This window comes from Chiloscyllium plagiosum, chromosome 1 (assembly GCF_004010195.1).
Source record: "Chiloscyllium plagiosum isolate BGI_BamShark_2017 chromosome 1, ASM401019v2, whole genome shotgun sequence".
Lineage (NCBI taxonomy): Eukaryota > Metazoa > Chordata > Chondrichthyes > Orectolobiformes > Hemiscylliidae > Chiloscyllium > Chiloscyllium plagiosum.
Genome location: NC_057710.1, coordinates 148,279,766 through 148,297,753, shown reverse-complemented (window position 1 = coordinate 148,297,753; position 17,988 = coordinate 148,279,766). Strand labels below are relative to the sequence as shown.

At 42.4% G+C, this 17,988-nt stretch overlaps 1 protein-coding gene across 5 annotated transcripts in view; it reads right to left on the bottom strand.

Moving 5' to 3' along the window:
• LOC122554247 (hedgehog interacting protein) overlaps positions 1 to 17,988 on the bottom strand; it is a 155,070-nt gene that overhangs the window by 6,912 nt on the left and 130,170 nt on the right. For 4 of the 5 annotated variants that reach the window (XM_043698985.1, XM_043698993.1, XM_043699011.1 and 1 more), the window contains one exon: positions 96 to 224. In XM_043698985.1, coding sequence (XP_043554920.1) covers positions 96 to 224 — 129 coding nt within the window. The remainder of the gene's footprint in view (positions 1 to 95; positions 225 to 17,988) is intronic. The other variant, XM_043699001.1, reaches the window with a different exon arrangement.

The window sequence follows — 17,988 nt, the reverse complement described above, 5'->3', positions numbered from 1 at the left end:
TTTATTACAGATACATCCTGTTAACCAGTCAAACAATTTGATGCAAGTTATTGGTTTAAAGGCATATACATATTATACTGGAAATTGAATAATACCTGCCCTTGCCACTCCTTGAATGTTTCGATCCACTAGTTCGCACTGAGGTCCAGTGTAGCTTTCTTTACATAAGCACATATTAGGCCGCACACATACGCCACCATGCTGGCAAACTGGATCACATTTTGCTGTTAAAGAAACAAAAAATCTTTAGTTCACAAAAAACTTCAATTTGCTAAAGATTAATTGTCTTTATACATAGCATGGTTATGTACACATACAAACAAAAATAGTTATATTATGCAAAGTTATATTATACTTTACATGAAACTGGAATTTATTTTTGTTATTCATTGGAAATAGGTAATAACATAATGTGCATGATTTAGAAGGATATTGCTGTAAAGGCAAATTATGTTGAACTCCTGGTCTAAGCCAGATTGTACAGATAATTTCAAGTCCAGATCAGCAATATTCCTGTTTGGTAACTACCATCACGTCTGTGGTAGCAGCCCACACGATGACAATCTCAGGTGTGTGGGGGTTGGTGCGAGGACTTGGGAGAAGGTGCTTAGGCTCTAAACTAATTGAACTTGGTATTCAGCCCTGAGGGTTACAGGATTCCCAAGTGGAAAATGGCAGGATGTTCTTCCAGCTTGTGCTGAGCTTTGCCGGAGCAATGCTGCAAGCCTGAGACAAAGATGTTGCCCGGGGAACATGGTGGTGTGTTGAAGTGTCAGGCAACAGGATGCTCAAGGTCATTTTTGAGGAGAGACATAGATATCCTGCAAATCAGTCACTCAGTGTGCATTTTGTCTATCCAGAGACCATATTGTGAGCACCGAATACAGTAGTGCAGGTAAATCACTGCTCTACCTGGAAGGTGTGTCTGTGGCTTTTGGGTAGCGAGGAGGAGGGAGAAAGTAAGTGGGCAGGTGTTATACTTTCAGCGATTGCATAGGAAGGTGCCATGGAGTGTGCTGAGTGTTAGGAGTAGAGGAGGAGTGGACCAAGGTATCTTGGAAGTAACACTCACACCTAAAGTCTGACAAGAAAGGGGAGAGGAATATCTCTCTGGCGGTGGCATCCTGCTGGAGATAGTGGAAATGGTGCTAATGATCCTTTAGATGTGGATGCTGGGTGGATGGCAAATAAGGGCCAGCTCTGTTGTGGGAGGGAAGAGAAGGGGTGAGGGCTAAAGTGTGGAAGATGGGACGGACATGGCTGAGGGCCCTAAGATGGAACAGACGAAGGTGGGAGCACAGTGGAAATTGGAAGCGAAATTGATAAAAGTTTTCCAATTCTGGATGACAGAGGGAAGCAGCACCGATGATGTTATTGATGAACAGGAGAAAAAGTTGAAGGTGGGGGCCAGAAAAGGACTGAAACAAGGCATGTTCCACAAAGATATGGTGTTCATGACCATATCTTTGATCTGAAGAAAATTAGAGGAGTTAATTGTTCAAGGTGAGGCTGAGTCGGGCCAGGTAGAGGACGGTGGTGATAGGTGGGGACTATTCAGGCCTTTTTTGCCAAAGCCGGAGAGGTGTGATACCGCCCTAATGGGGGAATGGATGTGTAAAGGGAATATATATCCATGGTGAAGAAGAGGTGGCCGGTCCCCCCCAGTCTGTAAATTCTGAATCTGATGTAAAGCGATAGAAGAATTGCGGATGTAAGTGGGAAGAGACTGGACAAAGGAGGAAAAGTCAAGTCAAGGTAGGAAGACATGAGACCTGGAGGGCAGGAGCAAGCAAAAATAATGGGTGTGTCTGGGCACTCCTGTTTGTGTATTTTTGGAAGGAGGCAGAAGCAGGCTGTGTTTGATGAAGAAACTATGAGGCTGTTCGGGGAGATCACCAAATGAAACAAGATCAGTGATCATTGTGGACACAATTGCCTGGTGTTCACTGGTGAGTTCCTCCCTTCTTGATATCTCTTTATATTTATGGGAATAGGATGGCCACCAATATCCACTATAAATCCACCGTAAACCACCTTGACTATACATCCTCTCATATTCTGCTTCCTGTAAAGACACTCTCTTAGATTCAATTTCTATTTTCCTAGTTTCTGTCTCTGTTGCAACAATCCCGATAATACCAGCTTCTATAATGGGGCCTCTGAAATGTCCATCTTCTTCCTCAACTGAGGATTCCCCATGACCATGGTTGACAGGGACCTCATCTGTGTCCGACTCACCTCCTGCATTTTGGCCCTCACCCTTCTCTTCCCTCCCACAACAGCGATAGAATCTCCTTCGTCCTCACTTGACATCCAAATAGCATCCACATCAAGGAAAGGATCATGAGCTACTATTTCCACTACCTCCAGCAGGGTACCACCACCAGATACAGTTTTAAAGTCATAATCAAGGGAGCACGCTCTGAGCTATATGCAATGTTGCTTCCCCTTAGATCGGTGAGATCAAGAACAGACATTGCAGAGCCAATGGGTTGAGTAAAGGGACGAACTGTTTGACAACAATGTCTTGTTAGGTTCCTAATCCCAGCTTGTGTGGGATCAGTGCATCTAGCATGCAAAGGGAAAGCATCAAAAAATCTGTGTGTCTGTCTCTCTCTCGTAGGGGTACTAAAAATCTCCAGTAACAACAAGCTGTCCTGTTTCTTTGTTAATCCCCTGATGGAGGAGTAATGAAAGCATTAATTCCTAACCAGTGAATGGAAGAGAGAGTGTGTGAACAACAGTAACAAAAAAATGAAAAAGAAGATATTGAAAGAAACAGCTCTTCAATTGCTGTGGTTCAGACTGGTGCTATTGAAGTGTATAGCTCTGATTTTCTTTTTCTCTTTTACCTGACTGATGATTGAGTTCGTCAGTCTAGTAAATTGGGGGTTTTGGGTCGTTTGACTTAAATCTGTTCACATTAGTGATGACACCAAGAAAAGTGGGGCTTGCTTTGCAGCACACCAGACCAGGGATCTGTGATAAAGTTTGGGAACTGGTGGTGGGATGTTTTGGAACCAAGTCAACGTAAGATTGAATGTGGAGTGAGTGAGTGGCAAAGAGATAAAAAGAAACACTTGGTTCGATACTACTAAAAATATGATTGCAATAACTCCACAGGGGCCAGTATCCCGTCATTAACTTGCCTTTTATTTACAAGTGGCGAGTCCTTGACACTGACCCAGCTCCCTCAGAGCCAGCTCTCAGAGTGAACAGAATCTCTGACACCCCTAGTTATATCTGTCAGCCAGAGCTCTCTGATTGGAACAGATTAACAGCCCCAGTCAGGGAACTCATATTCTATGAGGTCAAGCTGGCTGATCTCCTTACAGTCACTGCAATTAGAAACTGCTAAAGCTATCCTGCAAGAGGAAGATATGTTCCTAACAAACATACAACAAGTCACACAATCAGACTGATTGGAACTGGCAAATAAATTAGAACCTGAATTGCCTAAGAAGGCACAAATAAAGATCGAGCACTGCATTTGAGTTTAATAGAAAGAGAGAGAGAGAGAGACCAGGTATTCCAAATAGTGGACCATCAGAATCCGTTCATATTGAGTACAGTTAAATTATTTTCAGAATGAGGAAGCAAAAGCAGCTGGCCTGGAGGAGGAAATGGAGAGCGATTTCCAAACGACAGAAAAAAGACAAACAGAGAGCTGTTTGTCTTTTTTCTGTCGTAAGGAACGTGAGATGGAATCAAAATGAATTCAAACTGAAATTGAAATAAGAAGGATGTAACTAAACATTAAAGAGACTGTAAAGGGGAAAGAAATTGAACAGAAGCTTAAAACTATGCCTTTACAAAAGGAGTCCTGTCAACCTGAAGAAGCCTCTGATGGGGATGATCTAAAATCCATGTAAGGCAATATTTACCGTTGTATAGGCGCAATCAAAGTTTGAGTTAAAATATTTGGAGGCATTCTTCATGTCATTTGATGATATAGCGAACTGCCAAAGGATAACTGTTAATAGTACATGCAGAGCAAGTTGACTGATAAAGTACTGGAATTTATGGTTCATTGTCAGAGTAGGTTTCTATGGCTTATGACATGGTTAAAAAGTAAACTACACTGGGCGCACATGAATCAGCTGCAGAAACTTACAGACAAAAGTTTTGAAATTTAAGGAAACAGCCTAGTCAAGCTTATGACGAGTTTGAAACGGGTAAGCAATTTGACAAGTGCATACGAGTATTCGGAGTTGAAACCACACGAAGTTCTCAGAGAGATAATTCTCTTTGAAGAATTTAGGAACTCAGTACTTTCTGTAATAAGAACCCATGTTGCAACTGCTAAACAGGCAGCAGTAATGGCTGACATTTATTAGGGGATCCATAAAGTTAAACCTTTTTTCCTTCACCCCTTAAACTCAAGAATATAGAGAATGGGAGAGCAAGAGGAGGTCGAGTAGACAGGATAAAGAAAGGACAGCTTGGAATGCCCCAAGATCCTCCTCAGTTCAGATGGGAATGTAGTGAGATTGGAGGAAAAAAATCGAAGCGTTTTCATTGCAATAAAGTGGGCCATCTTTGTTCAGAATGCTGGATTTTGCAAGGGAAGCCAGTAGAACATATTGGGGTTTGGCAGAACAAGTCCAAAAAGAAAACTCAAAGGGAAAATTACCCTTAGCTTCAACTATGACCAGGTAACCAGCAGTAAAAACTGCTATGGGCAGGAAAGGTGAAAAGGATAGATAAGACATATGAAGGACTTTGTTACAAGGAAAGATAGCCACTTTCTCTTCCAATGAGAAAGCTAAATACATAATTATATTGGAAGTTTTGGAACTACACAAACTCATTTGCTTAAGAAGAATTGAATTTTCCCTCCAGGGAGTTCATTGAAAGCTAAATTGTTAGTGAACAGGATAAGTGCAGAGTATATCCTAGTTCCATTGTACAAAGTGCACTTGGAGTGTGACCTGTTATCCAGACCAATGATTGTATGGGTAATTAAGAAATTACCAATGATGGACTAAACTTACTCCTACACCAAGATTTGGCTGGAGTGAAGGTTATGGCTTTGGTTATAATCACCGAAAGCCTGAAGGAGGTTAAAGGGAAGGAGCAGTTACAAATACAAGTCAGGTAATTTCCAGGATAATTCAAAGGAGGTATTTGGCACGTCTTCATTAATTGAAGCAAAAAACGTTTAAATTAAACAAATTAGCACAGGCAGCTCACAATAAAGCTGAGGCTGAATATGTTTCAGAGTGCTATTACATTAAAAAATGGAACACGCTCACAGACTTCGGTGAGGAATAGACAAAAGCAAAAACAGGAGACACAATGTATAATTGCTGGTTTAGTGCAAAAAGCAGAGTGGTTCTGATGAATTTACCCAGGATGGTAGTTAGACTTCAGTTTGGAATACTATGTACAGTTCTGGGCACCACATTATGAAGAATATGGAGAAAGGACAAAAGAGATGTACAGGAAGCTTTCCAAGGATGACACACTTCAGTTGTGAATTTGTTCTTACTTATAAAAGTATCAAGAACTAGAAGGCGCAGTTTTGATGTGTTTGGCAAAGGAAGCAAATACAAGGTGAGAATTCTTTCTCCCCCCCTCCCCCACAGCAAGTATGCATATGGAATGCAACACCTGGTAATGTGGTGGAGGCAGATTCATTTTTTTGTTTTCAAGATGGCATTGTATGATTATTTAAATAGGAACAATGTGCAGGATTACCCAGAAAAGACAGGAGGATGGCATTAGGTTAAAATGTTCAACGAACTGCTGCAGATACAATGGGTGAAATGGTTTCCTTCTGCACCATGACAGCTCTGAGTTTCTGAGGCACAATCCTTTCACAAACTGGGAACTTCACCACACCTGAGGAGAAAAGCAGCTCTCAAGGCTATCTTAAATCAGAAATCCTGAAACACAAAGGACCTATGCTAAGCAGAAAGAGAGGAAAAGCTCCAACAGCTCAAGGGCATCAACGACATGTGCTATTTCTTCAATGCTATCAGGATAATGATTCAAGCATTTAAGGATTCTTTAAGACACAAGCTTTGAGGGGATCTCCCCAAAGACAGAGAGACAATCAATGCTCACTGGAGAGAACAGTTTGAAGAACTCCTCAACGGAGACTCCAATTTTGATTTGAAAGCCTTCACTTCTTTCAGGTCCGCAGTAAAGCACTGAACAGCTGAAAAGCAACAATGACTCCAGATTAAATGAGATCCCTGCCAAAAATTCTAAAGCATGGCAGAAATATACTGTTGGCATGGCTGCACAACCTCTTAACGGTCATCTCAAAAAAGAAGTACATTTTTTTGGTCATTCACAGGATATAGGTATCACTGGCTAGGCCGGCATTTATTGTCCATGGATTTGAATTTGGGGCATCAGACTCAAAACGTTAACTCTATTTTCTCACCACATATCCTGCCAGACTCGTTGAATTTCTCCAGCAATTTCTGTTTTTACTTTTTTCAGGTCTCCAGCATCCGCAGTTTATTAAAAATTGTACCAAACACTCCTATTTGGCCTTTTCAACCTCATAAAACCTTTTAACTTTCAAATGTGAAGGTTTGTGAAGCAACCCAAAATTTTGCTGCCCTCAGAAATTTGCCATCGTTCAAAGTCTACTCCACGATGACACGCAAGCCATGACTGTCATCAGTGGCACTGTGGAGAACCTATCTCTGTGAAATCTGGATTCAATGACGGCTGTATCATTGCACCAAACCTTTTTCTATCCAACTGAAATATTGCATACTAACTTCAAACGAATTACCGACAGGTATGGTAATAAGTTACCAGATGGGAAACTGTTCAAACAAGGTCACCATCAAACCAAACCATAAACCTCCAAATTAACTCAACTGTTGACACAAGGTAACTCCAGTTTAACTCAATTGTTCACTTCCAGTACGCAGAAATCTCTTAGTAATTGGTGACTCCTCTAAAGCTTATGTGAACACGCGTCTTTCACTGAATACACACAAGACTATGGTTCTCTTTCAACCAATTCCCACAGCACTACGTTTCTGTTCACTGATAATGATTAAAAGCAAGATCCTGGAACATGTTGACCATTTTAAAAATATTTCTGTATGCTCTTTTCTCTGAAGGCAGAAATAATAAAATCACAGAATCCCTACAAGTGTGGAGGTAGACCATTTGCATACTGAGACCACACTGACCCTCTGCAGAGCATCCCGCGCAGAACCACCCCTCTACCCTACTCATGCAATCTTGCATTTCTCATGGTTAAATCACCTAGCCTGCACATCACAGGACACGACAGGGCAATTTAACATGGTTAATCCACCTAACCTGCACATCTTTGGTGTTACAAAGCTGAGTTGAAAAATGTGGTGCTGGAAAAACACAGCAGGCCAGGCAGCATCCGAGGAGCAGGAGAATCAACGTTTCGGGCATAAGCTCTTCTTCTGGAAGATTCCTGAAGAAGGGCTTATGCCCGAAACGTCGATTCTCCTGCTCCTCAGATGCTGCCTGGCCTGCTGTGTTTTTCCAGCACCACATTTTTCAACTCTGGTCTCCAGCATCTGCAGTCTTCACTTTCTCCCTGTTACAAAGCTGAGTAGAGTAATTGTGAGTTGAGAAGAATGTACGATCCCCTTTAAGAGAGAAAGTCCTTTTCTGAGCTTAAGGGACAACAAATGCTGGGCAGCAGCTGGGAAACAGGCTGTTCCAAAATAGACACGTGTAACAATTGGCTGTGAAATGGATACCTGAGTTTCGGTCGCTGTTTTGACAACAATTCAAATCTGACCAATTGATTTAAACCAAACACTCAGCCCTTCAAAGCCAATTGAATTTAAAATCTGAAGATGTTGACAGCCTGAAACCAATCTGACTATAAGAATTGGAGGTGTACTCAGGGATATAAAAACTAAAACCAGGGAGGGAGCAACTGCCTCCGAAAGAGAGCCAACAGCCCAGAACAGCTCTGAACGAAATCTCAGAAAGCACACTCTATTAAAGGTACCAAAGAATTTTATACAAAGATACTTGCAGTAAAAAAAAATCATTGAAAACAGCCCAGGGGGAAGACAGCAAAATCGGAAGGACAGAAGGGAACAGCAGAATCGGAGAGTCGGAAGGAACAAGCAGAATCGGAGAGACGGAAGGAACAAGCAGAATCAGAGAGATGGAAGGATACAGCTGAATCAGAGAGATGGAAGGAAACAGCAGTTTCGGAGAGACGGAAGGAAACAGCAGAATCGGAGAGATGGAAGGAAACAGCAATTTCGGAGAGACGGAAGGAAACAGCAGAATCGGAGAGACGGAAGGATATAGCAGAATCAGAGAGATGGCAGGAAACAGCAGTTTCGGAGAGACAGAAGGAAACAGTGTAAGAGACTGATTGGACTTTGAGAGATTAAGTTAATTTAATGTTTAGTAATTGTGTTACTGGAGCAGCATTTTAATAGAATTGTGGTCAGATAGTGATTAGGAAAAATGGGTTCGGATTTGTTGATAGTTTTTGTTTAGTGTTCACTGTTAAGAGTTAGGAAAATAAATTGTTATTTTTTTTCTTCAAACAGCGGATGTCAGGGGTTATCTTTCATGCACTCACTCACATTTTTAACCGATTACGAGGCAAGGCAAGCTTCTCTGGGTATTTTTGTTTTAATTAGCAGATGGATTCGACATCTACTTCGTAACATTTAGACTTGGAAGGAGACCGGAGCACCCAGTGAGAACACGCAGACTTCACACAGACAGTTGTCCAAGGGTGGAATTAAACCCAAGTCCCTTGCATTGTGAGGCAGCAGTGCTAGCCACTGAGCCACCGTGCCGACCATAATATATAAATAGACGACAAAATTCATCATTGCCTCCAATGTTCCAGCTTAGGTTTTGGCTGAATGAGGAAAGAGTATTTGAGAACAAGGATCTCCAACCTGAGACTAGGGTTATAGGACAAGGTGGGCCTTCTAGCCTGAGCTCGCCATCAGCTCACTTCCTTTGACATGTGAGGCCTCCGTCTGGAGGTGGAGGAATTCTCAGTTCTTGATATCTATCTCCTTGCTTAAGTCCCTGTCCTTCATGTCATATTAAGAAGATGGGTGTAGTGAATGAGATAATAAGTTGTCTTGGGATCCAGGTGTCATATTGGGCCAGATTCTGCATCAAGGACAGTTGTGTGGCTTTCAGCTCTCAGTTATAATGAAATAAATTGGTCAATACCTTCAAACAGCTACATGTTAATGTTCAGGTTGAAATGCTGCTGTCCGAGGGTAGTGATTGGAACCAGCTAGATCTTGTTGACTACAAGATCCTTGATTGGGGATGGTAACCTGGGCCAATCAGAAAAGCCCTGGCTGATCACTATAACCAGGAGATGCTGGTTTACTGGGAGTGTCTGTGTGGTTTGTACTATTTCATTATTTGGTTGATTGGACTGTTCTGTATGTATTTGTGTCGACTGTTTCTCTTTGGTGGAATTTGGGGTTCATCCGCATTTCCCTGTGAACTGGATGTACGGTGGGGTTTGGGGGTTGGCTATGCTGCCCCTACTCCAATGTAAATTGCCAATTCTTGTAAGACGCTGTTTATTGTTCACTGTTGACTGTATGTTTTGTACAGTTTAAAGGGTGACTTGGTGATGGGGTAGTGGCCTTTGTGCAGTAATTTCTGTGGGACTATCAAACCAGTGCAATTTGCAAAATGGGTAACACCGGTCATACCAATTGTGAAGCCTGATGTCTCAGTTTGACTTTGTGGGAATTTTAAGCTAAGGGTAACCTGCTTCTCCCATCTGGATAAATACCCGGTCCCTCGCAGAGAGAACTTGAATGCAAAGTTGGCAGGGGCTGTCCTTTACGAAGCTGCACATGAGCCATGCCTACCAACAATTGCAACTCAACGAGAAGTCCCAGAATTATGCTACAATTAATACCCATAAGGGTTTATGTCAATATACAAGGCTGTCATTTGGGATATCATCAGCTTGCACCTTTTTCCAGCCGACAACAGAGAATATTTTACAAGGACTACCCCAGGGTGCCATTTATCTGGATGACATACTAATAACAGGGAAGACCAATAATGAGCACTTGGAGAACTTGGACATTGTGCTTAAATGTTTCTCCCAGGCATGCATGCATCTCAGAAGGGAAACAAAATGTGTATTCCTAGTTACCTACCTGGATTACAAAGTTGACAAAACCAAGTTACACCCATTCGACAATAAAGTGAGGGCAGTCAAAGGAACTCTGGCTCCCAGGAGCTTGAGTCGAGGAGCAGGAAAATCGACATTTCGGGCAGGAGCCCTTCCTGATGAAAGGCTCCGCCCGAAATGTCAATTCTCCTGCTTCTTAGATGCTGCCTGACCTGCTGTGCTTTTCCAGCAACATACTCTCGACTCTGATCTCCAGCATCTGCAGAGCTCACCTTCTCCTTGTACCGGAGCTTGGGTCTTTCATTGGATTAGTGAATTATTACTGAGAATTCATACGTAACCTGGCCTCCATCCTGGCACCTTTACACTTGCTTTTGAAAATGAGTCAACCTTGGAAATTGTCATGTAGCCAAGAAATAGTCTTTAGGGAAGTGAGAAAGGAGCTATTGTTGGGTAAGGTGTGGCCCACTACGATTGGAAGTGGGAGGTACTGCTGACATGTGATGCTTCCCTGTACAGTATCAGGGTAGTGGTGGCTCACCAGGGGCCCATCAGACAGTAATGCCCAATAGCGGATGCTTCCCAGACTTGGCTGAATGCAAATATGCCCAGATGGAGAAGGAAGGTTTGGCGGTCATCTTTGGTGTGAGAAAGTTCCACCACTACCTTTTAAGGATAGAAATTTGTCAGAGGAGCAGATCACAAACCCCTGCTAGGGCTACTGAAGGAAGTTTAGATTAGATTAGATTCCACTACGTTGTGGAAACAGGCCCTTTGGCCCAGCCAGTCCACACCAACCCTCCAAAGAGTAACCCCCAGACCCATTCCCCTCTAACTAATGCACCTAACACTAAAACCATTGCTTTTAATGGTCTGGCAAATTCTACCAATAACCTCTCTAGCACTGTAAACATAAACTTGAAAGTGTCCACACACTTGGAAGAAAATTTGGTGTTTTTAAAAGAAAAACTTTTCTGCATGTCTCATTTTATCCTGTCATCCTATTTTTTTTTTGTTTTTCACTCTTCATATGATCACATGTAATTTCCAAATAAATAAGACTGTTCAAACTGACTGGAGGAAGAGCATCCCTATTTCTTGTGCTACTCACGGATGTCATGCTGTCCAGTGTCAGATGTCCAATTTCAGCAAGTCCCCAAACAAAAGCACAGTGGGGAAACTGCCAAAGCATTGTCACTGACTGCAAGATCTAGTCCAATAAGAACAAGTTTCTTAACTTTACCTTAAGGTTTGCTATCTGATTTCATTTCACAAGTAGTTCAAATATCTTAACTTGCAAAGAGCTCTATTTGGATATCTTGCTGATTCTAATACATTTGATGGGGGTTTCAATTTCCAAGGTTAGATTTTCATTGTACAGGCTGGAACTCAAGGTGGTTGACTTCCCTATTGGAAACCTACTTCCATCGTCAGCCTGCCAGGAAGCAATATATTCTAGAGATTAGGGGCTTAATTTGTCTTGAAGACAGGTCTAGTAGGCAGACCCAAAGTCGCAGTGGAGGTGGGCTGATTCCAATGCAGATAAGTTAAGAATTCCTGCCGCAGTTCCCATCTGGTTCCAAATTTATCAGCCTAGATCGTCTGACGAATTAGTAGTGAACAGTGAGCTACATTGGTAAGGCCTCATGTACATGCATTTTAAAAGTAATTCTAAATAATTGTAAAATTTGATTGCAATTTCCCATCCCCCGCCCCCAACTTCTTCAAGTGCTTATCTACTCATGAAATCACACATCACCCACACCAAAATCTCTTTACTCACCTAATGGCCCCTCCCTTGCGACCAGACATCACCCAACCTTCTCACCCAACCACCCCACAGAACCCTAATCTAAACAACACACCAAGCTCCATCCCACTTCCATTCCCCTTCAACCAATCCACCATCCATTAGCCACTTTATAAACATATGAATTCACCAGTTCTATTCTAAAAGCTGGATTTCATCCAAGAGCCCATAAATCCTCAATTAAACAATTTGACTCTTGAGAGCAGCTACATAAACACAGTTAAACATTTATAAACACACATTACAAAGTTGGATTGTATCCAGAAGCCCATAAGCTTGCCAAATAAACAATTTGACCTTAGAACCGCTAATCTTCGCAGATCTCTAAATGGACAACATAAAATCAATGGGAAAATTGAAAAGTAAAAAAAGTGAAGGCACGGCTATGAGAAAAGACAGTGGAACGTAATTAATTTGATAGCTCTATCAAATATTTGGCACAAGGAAATCTCTGTATGATTTTGTACATTGTATGATATTTTGTTGCATGACATAGAAATTGTGGTGCAAGTTAGTCATAGAGTCATAGTCATAGTCATGTACAGCATGGAAACAGACCTTTTGACCCAACCCGTCCATGCCGATCAGAAATCCCAACCCAATCTAGTCCCACCTGCCAGCACCCGGCCCATATCCCTCCAAACCCTTCCTGTTCATATGCCCATCCAAATGCCTCTTAAATGTTGCAATTGTACCAGCCTCCACCACTTCCTCTGGCAGTTCATTCTATACATGTACCACCCTCTGTGTGAAAAAGTTGCCTCTTAGGTCTCTTTTATATCTTTCCCCTCTCACCCTAAACCTATGCCCTCTAATTCTGGACTCCCCAACCCCAAGGAAAAGACTTTGTCTATTTACCCTATCCATTCCCCTCATAATTTGTAAAACTCTATAAGGTCACCCCTCAGCCTCCGATGCTCCAGGGAAAACAGCCCCAGCCTGTCCAACCCTGGCAACATTCTTGTAAATCTTTTCTGAACCCTTTCAAGTTTACAACTTCTTTCTGATCGGAAGGAGACCAGAATTGCACGCAAAATTTAACAGTGGCCTAACCAATGTCCTGTACAGCCGCAACATGACCTCCCAACTCCTGTACTCAATGCTCTAACCAATAAAAGAAAGCATACCAAATGCCTTCTTCACTAGGAGAAAGTGAGGACTGCAGATGCTGTAGATCAGAGCTGATAATGTGTTGCTGGAAAAGCGCAGCAGGTCAGGCAGCATCCAAGGAGCAGGAGAATTCTCCTGAAGGGCTCATGCCCGAAACATCGATTCTCCTGCTCCTTGGATGCTGCCTGACCTGCTGCGCTTTTCCAGCAACACATTATCAGCCTTCTTCACTATCCTATCTACCTGTGACTTCACTTTCAAGGAGCTATAAACCTGCACTCCAAGGTCTCTTCATTCTACAACACTCCCTAGGACCTTACCATTCATTGTATAAGTCCTACTAAGATTTGCTTTCCCAAAATGCAGCACCTTGCATTTATCGGAATTAAATTCCATCTGCCACTTCTCAGCCCATTGGCCCACCTGGTCAAGATCCTGTTATAATCTGAGGTAACCCTCTTCGCTGTCCACCACACCTCCAATTTTGGCATCATCTGCAAACTTACTAACTGTACCTCTTATGCTCACATCCAAATCATTTATGTAAATGACAAAAAGTAGAGGACCCAGCACCGATCCTTGTGTCACTCCACTGGTCACAGGCCTCCAGTCTGAAAAACAACCCTCCACCACCACCCTGTCTTCTACCTTTAAGTCAGTTCTGTATCCAAATGGCTGGTTCTCCCTGTATTCCATGAGATCTAACCTTGCTAATCAGTCTCCCACGGGGAACTTTGTCGAACGGCTTACTGAAATCCATATAGATCACATCGACTGCTCTGCCCTCATCAATCCTCTTTGTTGCTTCCTCAAAAAACTCAATCAAGTTTCTGAGACATGGTTTCCCATGCACAAAGACATGTTGACTATCCTGAATCAGTATTCTTGTTTCAGAGTAGTGATCCCAAAGGCACTATCACCATTGGTGCCTTAAAGGGCTTGGACAGCGAGAAAAAGAGAGATTGAAGACTATAGTATAGTACATGCCTGTCCAACAGTCAGCCTGTGGGCCACTATGTGGCCTGTCAAGGTGTCTTTTGTGGCCCACCTCACCAATGTTCGAAACCCAGCGAAATGTAACTGGATGATTTTGAAAATAACTGTTCTTCCAATCATGGACCATTTCACTTCTGAGTTTGCTACTGATAGGTTTACTCATGAGTATATCAGTAGCAAATGTGGGATAGGAACGGTCTGTGACTGGACTAGCAACACAACACAACTCCTTTCATTCAGCACAAAGCCTGGAGGAAAGGTGTGGAATGGGAATGAAGAGACACTGGCTTGCGGAGGAGGGAAATGGCAGCCAGGATTATGGCTTTGATGGCTTATGAGGTAGATTGAGAGTCGGGGTGCCATGGAAGAGTGGGGTGGGATGTGAATTGAACCATCATGGGAAAGGAGGGTAAAATGAAAGTCAGGCCTGTGTGCCTTAACAAAACAAGGAGAAAGTGAGGACTGCAGACGCTGGAGATCAGAGTCGAAAAGTGTGGTGCCGGAAAAGCACATTATCAGCAGAGTTAGCATTTCAGGCATAAGCCCTTCAACAGGAATAGCAAAACAACACAGTCACTTGAACACCATTTTCTTTTTCATCATCCCAGCTGCGAGTGATGGAGAGCACTGTTATAGCCCACAGATGGAATTATTTCCAAAGGTGGTACTAGCTTTGTATTTCCTTCCCACCATAAGGAAGTAAATTCACAGATTTAACGGCCCTATTAAGGGCCAGAGAGGAGACTGCTGACAAGGATGACAGGTTATGCCTTTGGTCCCAATGATGACCAGGGACGGATGGGGTCAGCATTACCATGAATAGAAGCAATTGCAGCAGTGGCACAGTTTGGGAGTATGGTTAGTGAATGGTTGTTTAGTTGGGTGAGTGACTGGGTGAGGCTCAGTGGTTAGCACTGTTGCCTCACGGCACCAGGGACCTGGGTTTGACTTCCACCTCGGGTGACAGGCTGTGTGGAGTTTGCACTTTCTCCCCGTGTCTGCGTGGGTGTGCTCCGGTTTCCTTTCACAATCCAAAAATGTGCAGGTCAGGTGAATTGGCCATGCTAAATTGCCCACAGTGTTAGGTGCATTAGTCAAGGGCAAATATAGGTCTGGGTGGTTTAATATTCGGAGGGTTGTTGTGGACTTGTTGGGCCTAAGGGCCTGTTTTCAAACTGTAGGGAATCTAATCTAATCTAATCAGTGAGTGAGTGATTGCCTGGATGAATGAACAAGTGGTTGATTGGGTGAGTAAACAAGAGATTGGCTGGGAGAGTGAGCAAATGGCTGGCTGACTGAGCGGAAGAGCAAGGGCCTGGCCCTATTTCCATGTAAATCCTTCCTTGGAATACATGCAACCAGATGCAAATCAACATCAGTGTTAGTTAAACCCAACGCCTTTGCTTGCCCTGGTCCTAATCACTTACTTGGTGATCAAAACTACTTTAGCTGTTCTCAGCTTAAAAACATTATTAGTTAGCTATTAGAATAGTTTTTTTCTTTAAACATTTGAATTTCATATATCTGGAGCATTAGCCTGGGTCTCTGGTTTACAAGTTCAGTAACAATACCACAACACAATTATCCTCTCTCTGCTCTGCTACTTGGTACATTGAAATGGCTGTTTTTATTAGTTATTCATTTAAAATGAATCACTCATGGATTGTCGGCATTGCTGAGTCAGCCAGCTTTCATAGACTATCCCTAGTTACCCATGGGAAACTGGTGGTGAGCTTGAACCATTGCAGTCTATATAGTGTAGGTACACCCACATGCCTCTAGGTAGGTGGTCCAGAACTCTGACCATGTGACACTGAAGGAATGGCGATACGTTTCCAAATCTGGATGGTGGCTCGGAGGGGAACTTGAGGGTTACAGTGTTCCCTTGTATCTGTTGCTCTTGTCATTAGAATCATGAACGTATATAGCTGAACTAATTCCCGTCCCATTTTTCTGCATTTGGCCCATATCCCTCAAGACCTTTCCTATCCATGTACCTGTCCAAATGTCTTTTAAATGTTGTAATTGTACTCACCTCTACCACTTCCTTTGGCAGCTTGTTCCATATTCGCACCACCCTCTGTGTGAAAATGATGTTCCTCAGGTCCCTTTTAAATCTTTCTCCTCTCACCTTAAATCCATGCTCTCGAGTTTTGCCTTCCAGATGACATGTGGTCTCAGATTTGGAAGGTGCTATTTAAACAGCCTTGGTGAATTTCTGAAGTGCTTCTTGAAGGTAGTACACGTGGCTGCTTTTGATCATCAGTGGGCAGAATGGATGTTAATGGGTATGGTGCCAAGCTAGCAGGCTGCTTTGAACTGGATGGAGTCAATGTTGTTGGAGTGTCATTGGATCGAGGCAAGTGGGGAGTACGCTATCACATTCCTTATTTTTGCCTTTAGATGGTAGACAGACTTGAGAGAGTCAGAGATGAGTTACTGGTTGCAGAATCCTAGCGTTTGATCTGTTCTTGATGGAACTTACCATGGAACTTACATGATTAATCCAGTTCATTTCAATTATCAACTTATTGTTACAGAAATGTTTCACTGAAATTTATACTTACTGCTGTTCAAAACCTCAGCTTTCTGAAATGTACTCCCCTAATCCAGTGAAACAAAAAATGAAATGCCACTCCCTTCACCCTCAATGCAAGAAAGTTGGACAACCCTGGGATAAAAAGACTGGATGTCAGAGTGGGGATTGGAATATGGTAGGATTGGAGGCAGAATTGCGGTCAAGTGGCAGTTACCTGAGACTTCTTATCTCTTAATATCTGCACATTTTGGTGAGCTCATTTCAAAAAGCTTCCTGACTGATACACAGCTAATAGGCGACTCCAAGATATTTGCCGACTGAGGTCAGTTTTAACTTTTCTCGGGTGGGAATCAAATCGGCATTCGTCCCATATTTGCACTGGTAAAGCACTTAATGCCTATTTCAGGCATGAGTCATATATGATGACGTTGTGCACACACCTCCTGCTTGCTATAGTGCGGGCTTTAGCAAGCACATTGGTGCCTGATAAAAAGGCACTACCTGGCCAAACTTCTAGGCATTTGATTCCATGAACAGGAAACTGCCAAGCCTGAAGCTATCTTGTTACCTATAACATTTCAGATGAATTACATTATTTAGACTATTACACTATTAATTACAATTAATAAAAAAATCAGTAGGTGCAGAGGGCTGCTGGCATGAGTTACAGAACTTTCAGTAAACTTAGATTATGAATTGGGTGCCCAGCCACTTAAATACTTTCACATGCTTAAAGAAAAGTATTTTGTTACAAATCAACCTTGAGGTAATCTTAATGGGATGTGCTGGGAAAGGTCTAGATGAAAGTTTTCCAGTTTTCTTAGCTTCAAAGTGCTGAATCGAAGTTGAGAATTGCACAGTACACTATATTGTGCTATTTTCTTGTATTATTTCAGAATTATGGCTTCCACAACTTTTGAAGGGATGTGGGATATTAGTAGGAACTGTTTTTACCAGAGTTCACCAGAATAGACCTAACTAGAGGAATAAATCTAAAAGATGAACTACTTTGTCTCTTACAATGCCTTGATAATATGAAAAAAAAGATTTTTATGCTCTTCAACAATGGAAGGACATTGCTTTAGCAATGAGTGTACTCAGTGGGGCACCTTAACCCAGAAAATTGAATTTGTTGCAGATTATGGTCAACGATGCATCAATAAACAGCAGTTCTACAGTGGGACACGATATAAACTCAGAAGTACTATGGGCTCGTAAGAAAGATATGACAATAATCAATGGTGATTTTAATATGCATTTCGATGACATTACTCAAATTGGCAAGGATTGCATTGAGAAGGAGTTCATTGAATGCGATAGAGATTGTTTTTTTGGAGCAATATGTTGGGAACCAACCAGGGACCAGGCTATTCTGGATTTAGTGTTGTGAAATGAAGTGGGAATAATTAATGGTCTCATAGT